At 41.0% G+C, this 19,161-nt stretch overlaps 2 protein-coding genes across 3 annotated transcripts; one reads left to right on the plus strand and one right to left on the minus strand.

The window, feature by feature from the left end:
- Positions 1 to 759: 759 nt before the first annotated feature.
- On the minus strand, positions 760 to 5,219 carry MRPS2 (mitochondrial ribosomal protein S2). The gene is made up of 4 exons (XM_020981911.2): positions 4,937 to 5,219; positions 4,315 to 4,440; positions 2,704 to 2,833; positions 760 to 1,428 (listed from the first exon to the last, which is right to left on the minus strand). The coding sequence occupies exons 1-4, from the start codon at positions 5,202 to 5,204 to the stop codon at positions 834 to 836; spliced, it is 1,119 nt and encodes a 372-aa protein (XP_020837570.2). The 5' UTR covers positions 5,205 to 5,219; the 3' UTR covers positions 760 to 833.
- Positions 5,220 to 13,346: 8,127 nt separating this feature from the next.
- On the plus strand, positions 13,347 to 17,192 carry PIERCE1 (piercer of microtubule wall 1). 2 transcript variants are annotated; one of them, XM_020981912.2, is made up of 3 exons: positions 13,347 to 13,591; positions 14,444 to 14,522; positions 16,560 to 17,192. In XM_020981912.2, exons 1-3 carry the CDS (start codon positions 13,449 to 13,451, stop codon positions 16,746 to 16,748), a joined length of 411 nt encoding a protein of 136 aa, XP_020837571.1. In that variant the 5' UTR covers positions 13,347 to 13,448; the 3' UTR covers positions 16,749 to 17,192. The 2 variants fall into 2 exon arrangements, with proteins under 2 accessions (XP_020837571.1, XP_020837572.1); XM_020981913.2 differs by lacking the exon at positions 16,560 to 17,192 and adding an exon at positions 15,095 to 16,544.
- The last annotated feature ends 1,969 nt before the right edge of the window (positions 17,193 to 19,161 follow it).

Here is a 19,161-nt window from a genome sequence, read left to right on the forward strand (position 1 = left end):
TTCTTTTGACAGAACACTCTCACAGCTATCTGGATAACAAGTCTTTCTCAAGATGTCTAAATAACTGAAGTCTTTCACAACTATTATGTCATATTTCTGTGCCAGACTTGTAATGTTTCCCAAACTTATCTGTTTCTAGTTTCTATTCAGGCAGACTACTTTGATGATAAAAATCACTTTATTCTTGCTGCACTGATCTCCATGTAAATACTTTTCATCTATGCTTCTCCCCTCTGGTTCCTCAATTTTCTCATGTAGACCATTAACATGTATTATTGAGATACTCAAAGCACATGTTAAAATATTCTCCTTTTTCCCTGGTTGGATTTATTCGGCTCATCTCTTCCTTTGTCATAATTTAAAAATATGAGTCATATTTTCCCCTCAAAAGTGGGTCCAACATAACTATAAGAGACACTGTCATTATAATGCAAAGTACACTAGATAAAGAATTAGAAATCTGGGCTCTAATCCTGGCTCTATCATTATTCATCTGTTATATGACCTTGAATGAGTCATTCTTTCACCTGGACCCCAGCTTCCTTATCTCTAAAAAGAAGATAATAACAATTTCCCAGGCTAGCTCAAAGTGTTATTAGGAGGGTCAAGTGAGATAATGAATATGAAAGCACTGTGAAAAGTACGAAATGGCATCTAAGGATAAAACATGACTATTATTAGAAAGCAAAAAGACTTTCCTTCATTTTCAGACTAGTATACATGATAGGACAGAATTCTGGTTTTAAGAACTAGGAGGTATTCAGGTCTAGTTTTTATTTTGGTAGAAGTCAGGTGATCCTTTACAAAACTTGGCTTTTTCAGTTCATCACAGTCTATGGTCCTAACTGAGCAGGGCCTGGGGGCTGCTGATATGTATCTTCTGTCTTGTCAGCCACCTGTCTGCTCTGCTGGCTGTAGAGGAATTCCATTTGCTTCCTCTTCGCCTTAGCTCGTTTGATGGTCGTTCCAAAGAGATGGCAGAAAAGCTTGATGGAGTCAGGGGAATCGTCATTTCCGGGGATGGGGTATGAAATGAGGCAGGGGTTGCAGTTTGTGTCCACAATGCCCACAGTAGGGATGTTCATCTTGGCAGCATCCCTCACAGCCACATGTGGCTCAAAGACATTATTCAGGGTATGGAAGAAGATCATCAGATCTGGGAGACGGACCCCACGGCCAAATTGGACAGGGGCGTTGGTCAGCAAGCCCCCTTTAAAATATCTGGTGTGGGCGTACTCTTCACAATCCACGGCCATTTTTTCTATTAGATGAGTGAACTGCCGGTTCCGGCTCACGAACAAAATAATTCCTTTTCGATAGGCCACGTGGGCAGTAAAGTTCAAAGCCAGCTGGAGATGTTTGACCGTTTGGTCCAGGTCAATGATGTCTTGCTCTAGTCGGGTCCCAAAGATGTAGGGTTCCATAAACCTGGAAAGGGCATATCAATTGAACACAGAGTACACAGAGCCAACTCTCAATCACCAGCATTGACCAATATTTATTAAGTACTAAATACGTGGCTTCTGGGGGCAGCTAGGTGGTACAGCAGAGAGAATACTAGGCTTGGAATCAGGACGACAGGAGATGAAATCCAACCTCAGACACTAACTAGCTGTGGTGATCTTGAGCAAGTCACTTAATTTTTTTGCCTCAGGTTTTTTCCCCCCGCTTTTAAAATGTATTTTATTAGTTCCCAGGCAGTTTACTGAAGACACTAAATATGAGAGATGAATGCTTAGAAGCAGGGGTGTATGGACCTCAACCTCTGGCCAGGTCTGGTGGAGATGAGCCCATGACTCCTAAGCTAGTCTTTCTGAGAAGGGAGTCAGTTTTGTTCTTTACTATATGGTTCCATACACATTCCCTTATGGTCACTGCACAGCAGCTTGGGATACATTCAACTGCTTCATAAAATAATTCAGGCTACATCTGAAGGTGGAGAAGAAACCATATTCCAACCCAGTCCCCTGAAGGGATCAAAAACAATTCTTTTCTCCTCTTACGGGGCATTATCAGGGCCAGAATTCACTTGGAAGTGCTTCTACTTCCCCTCCCCTGTCCTTTCACTGGGGCCAGGCCAGGGAAAAGGAGTCAATTTCCAGAGGCACCAATAAGATGAGTGAGGATAAGCAATATGACAAGCACAGAAATAAAAGTAACAGCGCTTGACCTTCAGAAGCTCATGGTGTAGGGGGAGAGGGGAAATGAGACACATACATAAAATAATAACAGCTAAAATTTACATAGTGCTTACTATGTGTCAGGCAACATGCTATGCACTTCGTAGTTATTATCTCATTTGATCCTCACAACGACTCTGGGAGGTAGGTGCTATTATTATTCCCATTTTACAAATGAAGAAACAGAGGCAAACAGAGATTAAGTGACTTGCCCAGGGTCACACAGCCAGTAAGCGTCTGAGGCCAAATCTGAACTCAGGTCTTCCTGACTCCAGGCTAGGCACTTTATCCAATGAATCATCAAGCAAATAAGATAACCATAATAGAAAACAGTCTACAAGTGCTCAATGAGTAAAACAGACAGATGCTTAATAAACATCTACTAAATTAATCTGGAAAAACTTGGAAAATCACTACAAATGATTAGTTCGGAGACTCTAAAGTACTCCTTGAAATCCCACCTACATACATTTCCTAGGGCTCTTTTGTACTGGGAACACATTGCAAAGAAGGCTGAACATACCTGTGACGACAACCTTTTTTATGTCCTAAATGTACTCTGGCATCAAAAAGAGTTTTGAGGGAAAAAAGTTCCTTTATTTTAAAGAAATCAGAGTGTTTGAGAGGTTCAGTCAAAATCTTGTCATTGAGATCTAGAGGAAGAAAAATGAACACTGGTGAATTTTAAAATATTATATAAAACAGACTTGCTTATTACACTAACATTTATTTTTGAAAATTGACAAGAGCATCCTCTTCCAGAACCATCCTTTGGGAGGAAGCATGGCAGACATTTGACTTTATGGTTTAATCAGAAAGTTCATATTTTGCCTCTAACACAGAATGCCTGTGTGACTTTGGTCTGCTTTATTTCCCTGGGCCTCAGATGCCTCATGTATAAAATGAGGGGCTGGACTACAGGATCTCTTTAGCTTTTTCCAGTCCTAATTCCTACGATCCCAATGTTTTCTAAAACAGGATACCCCACTCCCCTGAAAATATCTCAGTATATCTAAAGAGAGTAAGTCAAGAACTTAATTCAGGAAAACTAAGGGCTAGATTTGGAATCTATCACAAATTAGCTGTTTGACTTAAAAGCAAATCCCTTCCCCTTTTTGGGCTTCGGTTTCCTTATCAGGAAAATGAGGGAGCTGGATTACATGATCTCCAAGGTTCCTCCCAGTTCTAAGTTTTATGATGGCATAGTAGAAGGGGCATTGGCAATGGATTTGATCTCAGAAAACCTTAGTTCAAAATCTGGCCTTGCTACTTCCTAGCTGTATGACTTCAGGTAATTTAGAGAAGTGTATGTGGTACAATGGAAGGAAGACTAGAAGTGGAGTCAGAGGACTTGCGTTCAAGTCTGACTTCTGTAAATCACTAGCTGTGACTATGGGCAAGTCATGTTACCTTTCTGGGTGGGCCTCAGTTTCCTCATGCATAAAGGTGAAGGTAAGGGAAAAAGCATTTATATAGTGATTACTTATGTGCCAGGCATTATGCTAAGCCCTTTGCAAACATTATATCATCTGATCCTCACAACAACCCTGTAAGGTAGGTACTGTTATTATCCTCATTTTGCAGATGAGAAAACAGAGGCAGACAGAGGTTAAGTGGCTTGCCCAGGGTCACAGAGCTAGTAAGGGTCTGAGGTCAGATTTGAACTCAAGTCTTTCTGACTCCAGGCCTAAGCTCTATCTACTGTGACACCTAGCTGCCTAAATATCTATGTGCCAGGCACTGTTCTAAGTGCTAGAAAGTGCCCACTGGCATGAAGATTAAATTACTCCACTAAGAATTATAGAGCCATATGGAACTTTAGAGATGGAAATGAGGGAGAAGAGTGGACTTAGCAAGTGTCATATGTCTATTAGTGATGGGTCTAGGACTGAGAGCCTCAGTAAGGCATCTAAGAACATAACCAACCCCCTCATTTCACAGAAAGGTGAAGTACTTAGTCCAAGGGCATATGTGTAGTAAGGAGCAGAGCCAGAATTCAAATGCAAGGCTTTGACTCCAAGTTCAGTGCTCTTTCCCCTGCACCCACTGTGTCAGCCACCCTAAGACATCCCTCCTCAATAAGAAGGTGGCTTCTGTTGAGGACTCCTGCTCTCCTGGTTAAATGGGACATTACCATCGTCATCCTCTTGTTGGGCAATCCCTGCAGCAGGAACACTTCCGTACATCCGAGGGCTGGGCTGTGAAGCCCATGGGGAGGCCTTGCCAAGAAAATCCAACCAAGAAAACCTGGAGAGATTGCCTGGGGAAGGAACAGATGAGCTATCTTTGAGAGCCTGTAACAAGAACCGGGCAGATCTAGAAAAGGGGTTCTTTACTTTTTTTGCCTCCTGGACTCCTTAGAATCATGATGCCTACAGACCCCTTCTCAGAATGAAAACCAATTATGTTGAAGTACAGTTACAAAAACATTAAGAAAAAAAAAGTCCAGGGGCCCTGGGTTAAGAACCACTGACCTCTAACTAAGTCAGGGGCCCGTGTCTCCCCTCCTCCTCCTAGAGTCCTAGTTCAATACCCTTCCCGTTTCCTTTGCTTCTCCCCTCCCCCTCCCCCTCTCCTCTCCAGGTCCTAACCCTTCGCTCTCCGCTCTCTCTCGTCCCTTATTACACGTCCCCCCCCCCCCGCCACACGCTTCTCCCCCAGCTCCCCGAGGCCCGGCCCTCCGGCTGCGCTGCGGAGGGAGGGGATGAGCACAGGCGGAGGGCGCGGGGCAGCGCCGGGTAGGCACATCCACTCACCCGCCCGGAGCAGCGGCAGCGGAGCTGCAGCCAGAGCCATGTTGCAGGACGGGCCCTGCGTCGCCGCAGAGGAAGAACGACCAGCTCGCTGGCCGGGAGAGAAGGCCCCTTCTCTCTGCCGCGTTCCAGACAGCGCCACCTGCAGCTCAAGCGGAACTAGTGCAGGTTCCCACTCTGGCACCAAAAAGGGGAGTGTCCCCCAAATGACACATGTAAATTTATTTATATAGAATACTGTAACAGTGATACATATTATATAACCCAACATTATGTAGTGGTTTGTCCTTCCTTCTCAAAGAGGACCATGACATCCAAGAGATGATGACATGACTTGCAGTTGACTTTGATTTGAGCGAGGGAGGGCTGTGCAAGGTCACCAGCCTCACTTTCTCCTCCACAGCCATCTGGGTCCAGTGGCCAGATATCAATCAGAACGGCAGGACATGATGGCCCAGGATGCAGTGGGAGACCTTGGACCTTTAAACTAAAGTCTTTTCAGGTTCTCACTTTGAGTGAGGCAATGCCTATTCAGTGAATGGGCCTCTTTAAGAAATGAGTCAAGGGATGGCCCCTTTAATTAAAAAAAAAAAAATCGAACTGGGAGGGGAAGAGGCTCAGAGTTGGAGCCAAAAGAGAAACAGTTACTAATTATATTAACCCTGAGTCTGGAGGACCCCAAAAGAACGTTATATAAATATAATATATTATGTATCATATGATAATGTAATTATATACTATATAATAAGTTTATATGTGAAATGAAGATTAAAAACCTTTTCTTAACACCTTGCTATAGAAGTACCCCCCATCCCCCATCCCCCACTCCCAACCTGAACGACCCCTGCCAATGGAAAGTAAGTAATTTTTCTATGGTAGAAAGTATAGCTCCTTGAAAGCAGGGATTTTCACTTTTTTCTCCCCTTCCCCTTTTCTCACCCTGGCCTCTTTTCCCTTCCCCTCTTGCCCCTCCCTCTTCTACTCCCCTCTTCTCCATTCCCCCCAATGCCCAACCCTGTCCATCCCTGCAGCCTTCTTTACACAGAATGCTCTTACTAAAGGCTTGTTGATTGACGATACCAACGAAGTACAGGAGGACTTGAGACCAAAATCTCATTTCTATTAGGAGCCTGCTTAAATCCAGATGTGAGAGGCTCCCAGCAGGCATCCATTTTGCCTGGAGAACCAGAGAGGAAGAGCCCAGGGCTGAGAGGCAAGTGGTTAATGATGCTTCTTCCCATCATCTCCAAAACCCTACCTCACACCTTCTGAAATAAATAGTACTGGCTGATTAGAGGATGTCAGCATCTCCTTTCTGCCTTTATTAAATACTTTATTTTAAAGCCCTAAAATTAATGGAAGAGGCTCATGTTAGTTAAGTTCATCCAAGGGTTAGACTGATGTTAACAGGCCTTTATTAAGCACTTACTTACTATGTGGCCCTGTGGGCTAAGCACTATGGATAAAAAAAGGAAAAAAGCAGGCCCTGGACTCAAGAAGTTCACGTTCTAATCAGGGAGACAATATGCAAACAACTATGTACAAACGAGGTATATATAAGTGATGGGGTGCTTGGGTGTTTGTGCTTGTACTTGGACCCCATTTCTCCCTAGTCTCAGAAACACTGTCTCTGACAACCACTCCCCAGCCCAAGGACACTGTGCCTAACAGCTATTCATGCGTGGGCCCCAGCACGATCCTTATCTCTCTCCCTGGTGCAGCTACACAAAGCAGGGTGAAAGAGTGCTGGGCTGCTCAGGCCCCAGCCCTCAGATTATGTCTCTGGAAGCCTCCCAATTCCCTAGTAAGTTCTTGTCTTGTGAGAAAGCTTTCCCTTGTTGTACCTCATTCTCTCATCAAGACAGAGGGAGAGGGGTGGCTTGCCCAGACCAAGGAGTTTTGTCCTTGGCCAGCCCAAGGCCTCTTCCTCCTGCCAGACTCCAAAGATCCATACCTCTGTCATCTCCCTTCCTGTCTAGTATAATCCCTGTACTTTCCCATCCATAGCCCCCAAAGACACCTGTACCTATGGATTACCTCGTCCCTGGCATTACTTTCCCATGCCCTTTTCCATATAAATGCTAGCTCCATCCTCAGTCTCTCTCAGGTTCCTTAAGAATCCTTGCCCATTGAAAAGCGTAACAATAAATCTTTGCCACCTTGACTTGAAGAATGCTTGAGTCTGTGAATTCATTCCAGACGACCCGGCCTGTACTCTGGTCTTTGAGGGGTCTCAGTCTCTCAGACCACAACACAGGGAGATAATTTCAAAGGGAAGGCACTAGCACTGAAGGGAACTAGAAGGAAGGAAACGTAAGCATTTACTAAGCTCCTCCTACATGCCAGCTACTATACTAAAGGCTTCTTGCGGAAGATAGAATTTTACCTGAGATTTGAAGGAAGCCAGGGAAACCAGGAAGCAGTGCATTTCAGACAGTGAAAAAGCACTGAGTAGAGACCTCAGAGTGTCTTGTGGGAGAAACAGCTAGGGAGCCAAATTCATTGGATTACAGAGTAAGTGGAGGGTAGCAAGGTGTAAGAAGACTGGAAAGGTAGAAAAAGGCCAGGTTACAAAGGGGTTTTAAAAACCAAACAGGATTTTATATGTGATCCTGAAGGTAATAGGGAGCCATTAGAATTTATTGAGTGGGGGGAAGAAAGGGACCTCCTCATTCAAATTGATGACTTGGCCAAGCCTGTGTTTTATAGGAAGATCACTTTGGCAGCTGAGTAGAAGATGGACTGAAGTGAGAAGGCAAAATATTTTTGCAAAATGTTCCATTTCTCACCAATTCAGAAGGTGGTACTTAAAAACAATTTAATAATTGTCTTTTTAAATTATGAACTTGACATGCATTAAGCATGAACATCTACACAGGACAGAAAATGAGGATTGTATATAAAAGTTAATTTTGACAAACATCTTTTTTACAAAAAGTTTATGTTAAATTTAACACAATAATATCAACACTTTATATAAAGCAGTACAATCATCAATAAAATGAAAGGTTGGGGCTAAATTAGCCTTTTATTAAGGGGATTTATACCTTCCTCATTTTATAAAATCCTTTTATTAAGGGGATTTGTTGGGTGAAGTTTGGATTCAGTGAGAGGGCCATGTGTGGCATCGAGGCCAAGGTTCTTCTCCCCTGGCTAAGTTATTCTTTCTTTGAAAGCTCAGCCCAAGTGCCTCATCTATTACATGAAGCCTTTCCTGATATCCCCCATTCCCGGGTTACCTTATATTTATCACATATTTTGTATGTACCTTTATGAGTACATGTTGTTTCCTTAGATGAAATATAACCTCCTTGAGGTCAGGGATGGTTTCATTTTTATCTTTATATTTCTAGTGTCTGGCATATAGAAGAAAGTACTTAATAAGTGCTTATTGATTGATTAATTAATAATCCCTTTACTGCTCTAGATACTATGTGGATGATTTGAAAAGCATCAAAGGATGTCAAAGTTTCTACTCTTAGGGTACATATAATGGAAACACAGATATTAACTAATAAAACAACTAGAGAATATAAACCAGAGGAACTGTCAAAATGTCTAATATAAACCATTAAGACCTATGGAAGGATAGAGAAGGGAGGGACCAGTATGGGCAGGAATAGGCAGTCAAAGAGCAGTTTTTAAGCACTTACTATGTGTCCCACACTATGCTAAGCACTAAAGATAGCAAGAAAGGCAAAAATGTGTCCTCTGCTCTCAAGAGGCTCACATTCTAAAGGGGGAGACAACATTCAAGATATGTGCAGTATAAAGAGAAGGCAGTCTTAGAAGGGGAAAACACTTGCAGTGCAGAAAGAGAGGTTGGAGAAGCCCTCTTCATGATGGTGATATTTGAATGAAGGCTTGAAGGAAGCCAAGAAAACTAGGAATCGGATAAAGAAAATTGTTCTAAACATGGGGAGAGCCAATGCAAATGCAATGGAATTGAGAAGGTGTTCTGTTGAGGAACAGCAAGGAGGCCACAGTAGTTGGATCATAGAATACATGAAGAGGAGTAAAGAATAAGGCCAAAAAGGGACAGGTTGTGAATAGTCAGTCAGTCAATAAACATTTATTAGGTACCTACTCTTTGCCAGGGTTAGTTAGGTGGTACCGTGGATAGAGTACCAGAACTGGAGTCAGGAAGACTAATCTTTGTGAGTACAAATCCAGCCTCAGATACTTACTAGTTGTATGACCCTGGGCAAGTCACTTAACCCTGTTTGTCTCAGTTTCCCCATCTGCAAAATGAGTAGGAGAAGGAAATGACAAACCACTCCACTATCTTTGCACAGAATCAGACATGACTGAAAAAAAGACTAAACAATATTTGCCAGAAACTGTGCCAAGTTCTAGAGATATGAAGAAAGGTAAAAGATGGTCCCTGCCCTCAAAGAGCTCACAGTCCAACGGAGGAGAGACAACATGCAAACAACTATGTACAAAAAAGCTGCATGCAGGATAAATTGTAAATAATCAACAGGGAAGGCACTAGCATTAAGGGGGATCAGTAAAGACTTCTTACAAAAGGAAAGATTATAGCTGGGACTTGAAGGAAGCCAAAGAAACCAGGAGGCAAAGATGAGGAAGGAGAGAATTCCAGGCATGAGGAACAGCCAATGAAAATGCCCAGAGTAGGAAATGGCATATTTTATTTCGGGAAAAGCAAGAAGGCCAGTGTCACTGGATTTTAGAGTAGATGATGGGGGGAGTAAGGTATAAAATGACTGGAATGGTCATGAGGTACAGGTTGTGAAGAGTTTTGAATGAGAAATAAAAGATTTTATATTTTATCTTAGAGGAGAAAGGGGGTCCCTGAAGTGTATGTGTGTGTGTGTGTGTGTGTGTGTGTGTGTGTGTGTGTGTGCGCGCGCGTGTGTGTCTGGTTGGGAAGAGGGGATGTGAATGGCCCTTAGCACTTTAGAAAGATTGGTTTGCTTGCTAAATGGAGGGAGTAGAATGGAGAGGGACATGAGACAAGGAGACCAATCAATCTGTAAAGTGATAAGAGGCTGTCTGTATCAGGGTAGTGACAGCGTCAGAGAAGAGAAGGGGGCATATATGAGAGATGTTGTAAAGGTAAAATTGACAGACCTTTGGCAACACATTGAATATGTAGGGTGAGAGAGAGAGTGATGAGTTGAGAATGACACCTAGATTGCAAGCCTGAGTGACTGGGAGGATGCTGGTGTCCTTGAGAGTAAAAGGTAAATTAGGGAGAGAGGAAGGTTTAGGGAAGGGAAGTCAGTTCTGGCCACATTGAGTTTAAGAAGTCTAATGGCCATCCAGTTGGAGATGTCCAATGGTACTTGGAGGTGTGAAACCAGAACACGAGAGAGAGAAAGGGGGGGGAGGGTTAGGGCTGGATATGTAGATTTGAGAATTGTCAGCATAGTGATGATAATTCAATCTATGAGAATTTATGAGATCACCATGTGAAACAGTATGGAGAGGGAAGGGAAGACAGCCCAGGGTGGAGTTGTGTGGGACACCCATGGTTAGTGGGTGAGGTCTGGATGAAGATCCAACAAAGAAGCTGAGAAAAAGTGGGCAGAAGGCTACGAAGAGAACCAGGAGACAGCAGTGTTATTAAAACCTAGAATGAAGAGATTATCAAAGATGAGAGTGATAGAGTATCAAAGGTTGCAGAGGATAAGGCTGCAAGGATAAGAACTGAGCAAAGGCAATTAGATTTGCAGATTATGAGATCATTGTGAAGGGCTTAAGAAGCCAAAAAGGATTTTATATTTGATCCTGGAGGTAATAACGAGCCACTGGAGTTTATTGAGTGTGTGAGGAAGTGATATGGTCAGTCCTGTGCTTTTGCTCTCTTTGGCAGCTAAGTGGAGAACAGATTGGAGTGGGTAGAGAGTTGAGGAAGATGGACCAATTATTGGGCCATTGCAGTGGTTCAAGAGTGAGGTGATAAGGGCTTGTACCATCACGGTAGCTGTGTAAGTGGGGAGAAGGGCCATATATGAAAAATATGAAGGTAAAAAATGACAGTATTTGACAACAGATTGGATATGTGTACTAGGGTACTAGAGAGAGGTTGAGAATATTACCAAGTTTATGAGCTTAAGTTGCCTTGGACAGTAATAGGGACAGTAAGTTGGGAAGAGAGGAAGGTTTGGTGGGGGAGATTGGAGCAGCTGGGTGTTGCAGTGCATAGAGTGCTGGGCCTGGAGTCAAAAAAAGATTGATCTTCCTGAGTTCAAGTCTGGTCTCAGACACTTACTAGCTGTGTGATCTTCAGTAAGTCACTTAGTCCTGTTTGCCTCAGTTTTCTCATCTGTCAAGTAAGCTGGAGAAGGAAATGATAAACCACTTCACTATCTTTGCCAAGAAAACCCCAAATGAGGTCATGAAAAGTTATACACTGAAAACAGCTGAACAGCAACAGCATTTGGACATGTTGAGTTTAAGACGCCTTAGAGATTTCCAGTTTGAGGTGTCTAAGAGACAACTGAAAATATGGCCCTGCCAAAATTAGGACTGAATATAGAGATCTAGGAAAGGAATAATTTGCATAGAGATAATAGTTGAACCCATGGGAGTTTATGAGGTTAATGAGCAAGATAGGATAGATAGAGGGAAAAGAGAAAGAGGTTCAGGTTAGAGCCATGGTGGATACCCACAGCCAAGAGGTTGTAATCTGGATGAAGGATCAGCAAAGGAAACTGAGAAGAAGCAGTTAGGCAGGTAGGAGGAGATCAGGGGGAGAGCAGTATCACCAAAACCTAGAGAGGAGAAAGTACCCAGGAGGAGAGGCTGAGTAACAGTGTCAAAGGCTACAGAGAGCTCAAGAAAGATGAGATTGAGTTGGGTCTTGAAAAGTGAGATTTGGATACTTGGGGTTGGAATTAAAGAATTATGGCAACTCAGAGCTGGAAGGGAACTTAGAAATTCATCTCCTCATAGGTGGCTGGCATAAGTGGGTTCAACAGGGCACACTTAGTTTTAATGAGTTAATGTACCAGCCATTTGCATATATGTTAAGCTGTAAAACATATATAATAATAACAAAAACAGTGTAGGGAGACAGGTTTTTTGGTGCTAAAGTATAGATATTCATGATAAAAACTAAAATATGGGCTAGGTGGGTAGCTAATGCAGACCTTATCTCCTTGGGTTATCTTCCGTCCTGGTTTAAATTTATTTGCAGCTAAGCCAGAGAGGATCTTGGGGATCTGTAAGAATGGCTAACCTTTTAGATAGTTATCTGTAAAGGAAGGCTTTGATCTCTGGCCCAGGGGGAAGTCTGCCTGGATTTTATTAATCCCTTGTGTTGACCATCACTAAAGAACTTGGAGCAAAACCTTGGGGGGAGGAGTGGAAAGTTCTAGCCACTATACCCTAGCATAGAAGTTTTTAGCTTAGGGGTCCACCAACTCATAGATTTCAGGGGGTCTATGAATTTGGATGGTTAAAAATATATATTTATTTTCATTGGCCTCTAACTGAAATGTAATTTTTTTTCAATTATGAATCTAGGCAACAAATATTATTCTGAGGAGGGGTACTCATGTTTCACTAGGCTACTAAAGGGCTTCATGACACACAAAAGGGTTAAACTCCTCTGCTTCAGCAGAATGAAGACCAGAAAGCAGAAATGCTACATGCAGCAGAAAGGGGCCCCATGGGCTCTGAAGGGACACCAAATAAGGGGGAAGCCCAACAACCCAGAGGAGGGATGCAGCTGGCAGGCCCAGAAGAAATGTTTTGGCATGGAGTAATAGGCTGAGCAGACATACCTTGTCCCCTTCGTGGATCATTAAATTACTTTGTTTTCAACTGTGTTCTGTGCCTGTGGGCAGAGTAGAGGAAAAATAGACACATCTGTGGAGGATTGTGATCTATTATTATTTTTGTGGATGTGAATCTGAAAGCATCTTGAACCTGGGGTAGCTATTCTGGGGACACTGTGTGTGTGTGTGTGTGTGTAGGTGCTACAATGGTGATGCTGGTGAAACAATCATGTGAAACTAATGATTTTGGTGACTCGGCATTTTCAACTTCATTGGATTTCTTAAGAAATGAGGAAATATATTGGAGAATCTATCCAGAAAACTGTTCTACCCTAAAAACAAATGATATTAATGTACTTGGCTATTTGGGCCCATAGAATGATAAAGTCCTAATGCAAAAATGAGCAATATTAATTTTTATTTTGTTGTTTTTTTGTTACAATATTAATTTTTAAATGGACCTTGATTCCATAAATGTTTATTGGGATCCTATGTGCATTTTCTCCAAGGAACAAAAAAGATTATTATTACACCATCTTAAAGAATATAGCTTGTCAATCTAAAATAAAAATGAATTCTGTTACATAAACGGAGTTCTGAAAATGGCATGGAATTGTGTTGTACCTTTAAGAACAAGGTACTTTCAAGTCAAGTTCTAAGTTGCTTAGCAACAGAATGTTTGCTGCCCTGAAAAACTCAGCTTAATTTTGCTTCGCCTCTTTCTTCTGTTTCCTCCCAAATTGTTGCTCTGTTACACAGGAGGGAAAATGCCCCAGGAAGCCCCTCAACAATCTTCTGACTACGATGAACAAAAGGCAGAAGGTTATTTGGAGAAAACCAGTGATTATTACCGAGTGAGCCACAATTTGCCGGCCAGGTTCAATAACCCTGGGTGGTTTCAGGGCTACAGGTGAGAAAGAGAACCCTATGGGTATAATATTGTAAAAAGATGGGAGGCAGGGAGGGTTTATAGACTAAGAACTAGTGATAAGGCCTTCAAAAGCAAAATGTCACGGTCTAGACTAGGGACTCCCTACCTAACATGCCTAAGGCTGCCTAATTAGAAGACACAGAAGTTAACAGGATCAAAAACTACCCTTCTAAATTAGGGAAATAAATCGTTAGGGGCCTCAGCTTGTTTCCATAGTGCCTGTATTTAAGCCACACTATATATAGGCTCCAAACATACCTCTCCTTGAAGTAGCCACCGAAAAGGCTCCGAAGTTGAAGGGGCCGATAGATCAACCTGGAAGCCTATCCAGAAGCGGTGGACATTGGCTCTGCCCTACTAATCCAGAATTCTGCCTCTCCAAGGAAAAATATATCTATGGAGTGTTCCCAGAGTCTTCCAGGAAGACATTGCATTCTCCAACTGATACTCAACTAAGCTAATCTCTATAAATTGAAGGAGAGTGGAGGAAACGCTGGCCTGGGGTCGGGGTGGGGAGGTTGGGGATGTTGTTTAGGCAATTGGAAGTGGTGGGGGTGGGGGGATGGGGAAGGGCCATAGAAACTAAACCGGGCATAACCAGACATAGGGAGAAAATGACAGTTCTTTCCAGCTGCCTCCTTTCTCTTTCTTCTGGGAAGTCAGTACCGAATAATGGTAGTTCTTAACTTCCTTCCCTTCCTCTCTAAGGGATCCCTCTAGGAGATTCTCCTAGTGTTATTCTAGACAAAAAAATCTGTCCCTAAAGTGATCTGGGATGTGGCTTAGATAAATTATTAGGATGCATAATAAAATGTGTTTTTTATCTAATAGGATTAAGGAAACTCATCCAGTATACAGGACATCTAACCAAACCTATGGTAGCAGAGCACCTACTGTACATGAAATGCCTGTAAGTAGGAGATGGGCTTCAGGAGAGACGTTAGGTTTTTATGGGACAAGAGACTAAACATTTTTAGGCATTAATTTAAAGAGAGACAAATTGGGGGGAGAGGCGAGGAGGTGGAGGTGGAAACCATGAAAAGCCGTAACATGAAAGGAGTGATATAGTGGGCAAGGGCTCAGAACTGAGAGACAGGATGTCTAGATTCTACTCCTGGTTTTGACACTGACTTATTCTGTGATCCATATTCCTCACCCCCACCCCTAAGGGAAGGCAAATCAGCTCTCCTGGCCTGTTCCCTTGTCTGAATTACTCTCTGCTTTCAAGCCAAGTAAAACATAACAACATACAGATTATTCAATCAATGAAACAAGCATTTGTTAAGTACCTACTGTGTGTCAGGCACTGTGCTATTATTTGAGTCATTCACAATGAAGGTACTGAATTAAATGATCTTTGAGATCTCGCTTTAGAATTATTACTGGATATTCCAAAGGATAAAAAAATGTAAATGATGAAAGATTCCCTTAAAAAAACCCCTATATTAGAGTAATGGTTGCTCTTTTTTTTTTTTCTCACAGAAATATGGAGGGACAGTGCTGAATAGAGAATTTACTAACAAGCCCGAGTTGGAGAGTTATGTGATTTGCTATTGTACAACTAGGCTGGTGTCATTGTTTTCAAAGTTCCCTTTATGTATGAAAATAGGAAATAAAAATGTGCTGTACAAAAAAAAATAGGGTCAGAGAGGGTTGCTCTGCTGTTTTGAAGCTTGGGAGACAAAACATACTTAAGAACCATTAAGAGAACCAATGAAAATAATATAATAGATTGGATAGAGACCCCTCACCTATTCAGAGTTTGAATTCCTTTGCCTATCATTCCCAGGTTTCTTCTATCATCTGGCTTCACCCTATCTTTTTAGACTTCACTGATACCCTCCATCTCTCACCTTAGTGCTGTTGCATTGGCTTTCTCCCATGTCTGGAATGCTTGGCCTCCTGACCTCTACTTCTTAGTTTTCTGGGCTTTCCTCAAAACCCAGCTCAACTCCCACCTTCTACAGGAAGCCTTTCCCATTGTCACTCCACTCCTCCCCCCCCTCCACTTGTGCTTTCCCTTCTGAAACTACCTTCCATCTACTCTGTATATACCTCATTATTTACATGCTGTTTTCTTCCTTAGAATGTAAGGTTCTTGAGGGGGGCACCATTAAAAAATTTTTTTTTTGCCTTTCTGTTTGTAGCACAGTGCCCAGCACATAGTAAGTATTAAATAAATCCTCTTTGATTGACTTATCATGGGGACAGGTGCCGTCTTTGCATCTCCTTCAGTAATAGTAACACTTGTTCTTAAAAACAGTCTACTGAATAGTCTGGGTAGAACATCTGATAAAGGTCAGTGTCACTTACTTTAATAGTCCTAGTAAATAATTAGTTATGTCTGACTCTTCATGACACCATTTGAGGTTTTCTTGGCCGAGGTAGAGTAGTGGTTTGCCATTTCCTTCTCCAGCTCATTTGACAGATGAGGAAACTGAGGCAAACAGGGTTAAGTGACTTGCTCAAGGTCACACACAAGGCCAGATTGAACTCAGAAGAGTCTTCCTGACTCCAGGCCTGAGACTTTATCCACTGTGCCACTTAGTAGGCCTAAACAACATAACAAAGAATTATATCATGAAGATCAAGAACTCATTTTATTTCTGAAAAGACTTTATCATTGATACTGATATGGTGGTATCCCAGTGATTAGCAATGCAGCTATTGAGAGAATTTCATAGAGCATAAAGTACATCAGCCAAGCCAGAAAAACTGGGTTCTAATCCTGGCTTGGCCACTTACTACCTATGTGACCTTGGGTAACTATTAAGTGATGAAGGGAAAGTTACTTAACTTTTCAACAGTCTAGTATCCTTACCTGTAATACCTATCAACAGTAGGTACTATATGCCTAGGGGTCAGGGTTGTGGTGAAAGAAATGCTTTGCAAAGCACTACAAATAAACTGTTATCCTTTCTAATTAAAGTTTTTTTTTTAATTTTAGAAAAGTTTTCATACTACATCACGTACATTTTCTCAACATTATGGAAATTGTGGATTATACAGAAACAACAGTTTTAATGTCTACACTGACAAGAGCTTTGTGACAGGCACTGCTAATTTCATCACGTATTATGATAGATTGAACTTCCATCCCAGTTACAATGCTAATAAACCATCAATCTGTGATTAATGAGCACTTCCCCCTCAATGGTAATCCTGTTTCCACATTGCAGTATTCTGAACAATCAGTGTAATCAGTTCCTGTTAAAATGCCTTTTTAAAAAAAATATAGTTATACTGAACTTTCCTAAAATTTTCTGCATATTTTTGAGGCAGTAAAATGTACAAAGTACTAGTTATCTTTTGTTTTAACCTCATTGCTATTTTAGGTGTGAAAGAAAATAACCTTCTACTAAACATTTCAACTAAGATGAGAATCAATAGAAATACATTGAATTCTATGAATTGACTGAAATGGATAATCAAGGCACAAGGCCTTACACAGTGCTTGGTTCTTTAATTGATAAATTTATATGCAATGATAACTGTTCTCTGTAGAGTTACCTGGAAACATTTTCATGCTCATATGGAACTGCCACTGAAGATAAAGCGTAATGGAAAGGTTTTGGATGATTTCCTGCCACTCACATTCTACTTGAGTGCTGCCTCATAGCATGGTGACAACCAGTGGGGGCATAACCTCTGGCATGGTCTTCCAAGCTAAATGCTTGTGCCTGTTGTTGGAAGACCAGCACAGCCAAGTTTGGAAGAATTTATCACCAGGCTAACTGCAGGGGGATGGATTTTTCTGTCAAGTTAAGTGATCTTTCAGAGTTGTTAAGCTATAGAGGGTTTACAATCTAAATGCCTGAAGATGATGAAATAACAGATCCTTAGAAAACACAAGATGCAGCATTGGGGCTAGATTCTGGGCTTGGCTTGGTTTCATTGGACTGTCAGGGTGATATTGTGGTCATTGTCCCTCTAACCTAGAGGATAACTGTAGGGGGTGGGTGGGTTGGGAGACAGGGAATGGAAGGGAGCTGATATTATTTAAAAATTTTTTGTTTTATATTCATAAGTAACAGGCAAATGAAACAGTTTAAATTTCTCAAAAGGAGTCCTTGAGTAATACATTCTATTAATGGCCTTTGATAAATATGAATGTTTTTCCTTTATACTTTATTATTGTGAATATGTTGTTTAAAGAAAGTATTTCCTTAAAAAGGCTTCTCACTGAAAAAGATGAGAAGAAATCAAACACTGTGGCTGGCCACTTTTTGCTCATCTTTTATTAATACACTGAAAAACAGACTTGGAAACTTTAAAAAGTCCTATATGAGGTAGAAACTTTAAATTTCTATAAAGTCTGGAGAGACAACAAAAAAAAAACAACTACAAGTTTGGGCTATATAATTAGAATCAATTCAAATAGATGATATATAAAAACAGAATCTGAAATCGGATTATATATATGCTATATACATATATGCATATACTTATATGTTACAAAATTAAATGTGTTCTCTTTCTCGTTGAAGAAACAGTTCAAACATCAACCATCAAACTGAAATTATTTTTTAAAAAATCTATTCATATTATGAAATAACATTTCAACACTTCTATTTTTAGTCTCTGTTGAAACTATAAAGACCAAATATAAAAATAGTTAAGTTACTGTCAAAGTTTTCAAAATGTTTCCTTAACACTAGAAATCCAAATAGTAACATTGATTCTGAGAACTGTTATCACCTTAAAAGAATGAAACCAATAGGAAAATCAATATTCTTTTAACCTAAACTGATTAAATAACTATTGTACTGCACTATGTTGAGGCACTGTGTTGAGGCAGTCTTTGAAATAAAAGCACAAATAAACTGGGAGTTATCTCAATAATTCAGGTAAAATCCCCATTTCCTTCTGGAGGTAAGCCTTGTGTATTATGTAGACTTGATTTGAGTTTTTATCACTAGCTAAATTTTTATTTCCAATCAAAACATTTAAATCCAAGTATTCATATTTCCAGTTGGTTTCACAGAATGAATTATGTCATAATTGGCCATATTAAAATTATCTAATGATCTCTAGCATACTAGTAACAATGTTCATTATTTATGGTTAATGGAATCCAAACCTAATGAGTTAATACTAAGTTATCTCAGATTCCTTATAACCTAATAGTACTTGCATTTCTCATAACTACAATATATTCGAAAGCAGTTATGAAAAAACAAAAAAAAAATTTCTCAGATCACACATTTCTGTTTTCCTAAATGTTGTAGAGAATGCATTTTAAGTTGCTTGTATTTCTATTGTGGGTTGTCTGATAGAATGTATATGACAGTAATGCTAAATGATTCTAAAAGGGTAATGCAAGGAAATTTACCAACTTATAACAATAAATTTGCTATACTAAAAATGTCACAGTCTAGTTCTTTTTTTTGGGTGAGGCATTTTGGGTTAAGTGACTTGCCTAGGGTCACACAAATGGTGTCAAGAGGCTGGATTTGAACTCAGGTCCTCCTGACTCCAGGGCTGGTGCTCTACCCACTGTACCACCTAGCTGCCCCTATAGTCTAGTTCTTAACAACTGGCATAAACCC

This window comes from Phascolarctos cinereus, unplaced genomic scaffold (assembly GCF_003287225.1).
Source record: "Phascolarctos cinereus isolate Bilbo 61053 unplaced genomic scaffold, phaCin_HiC Scaffold_2;HRSCAF=192, whole genome shotgun sequence".
NCBI classification, from domain to species: Eukaryota; Metazoa; Chordata; class Mammalia; order Diprotodontia; family Phascolarctidae; genus Phascolarctos; species Phascolarctos cinereus.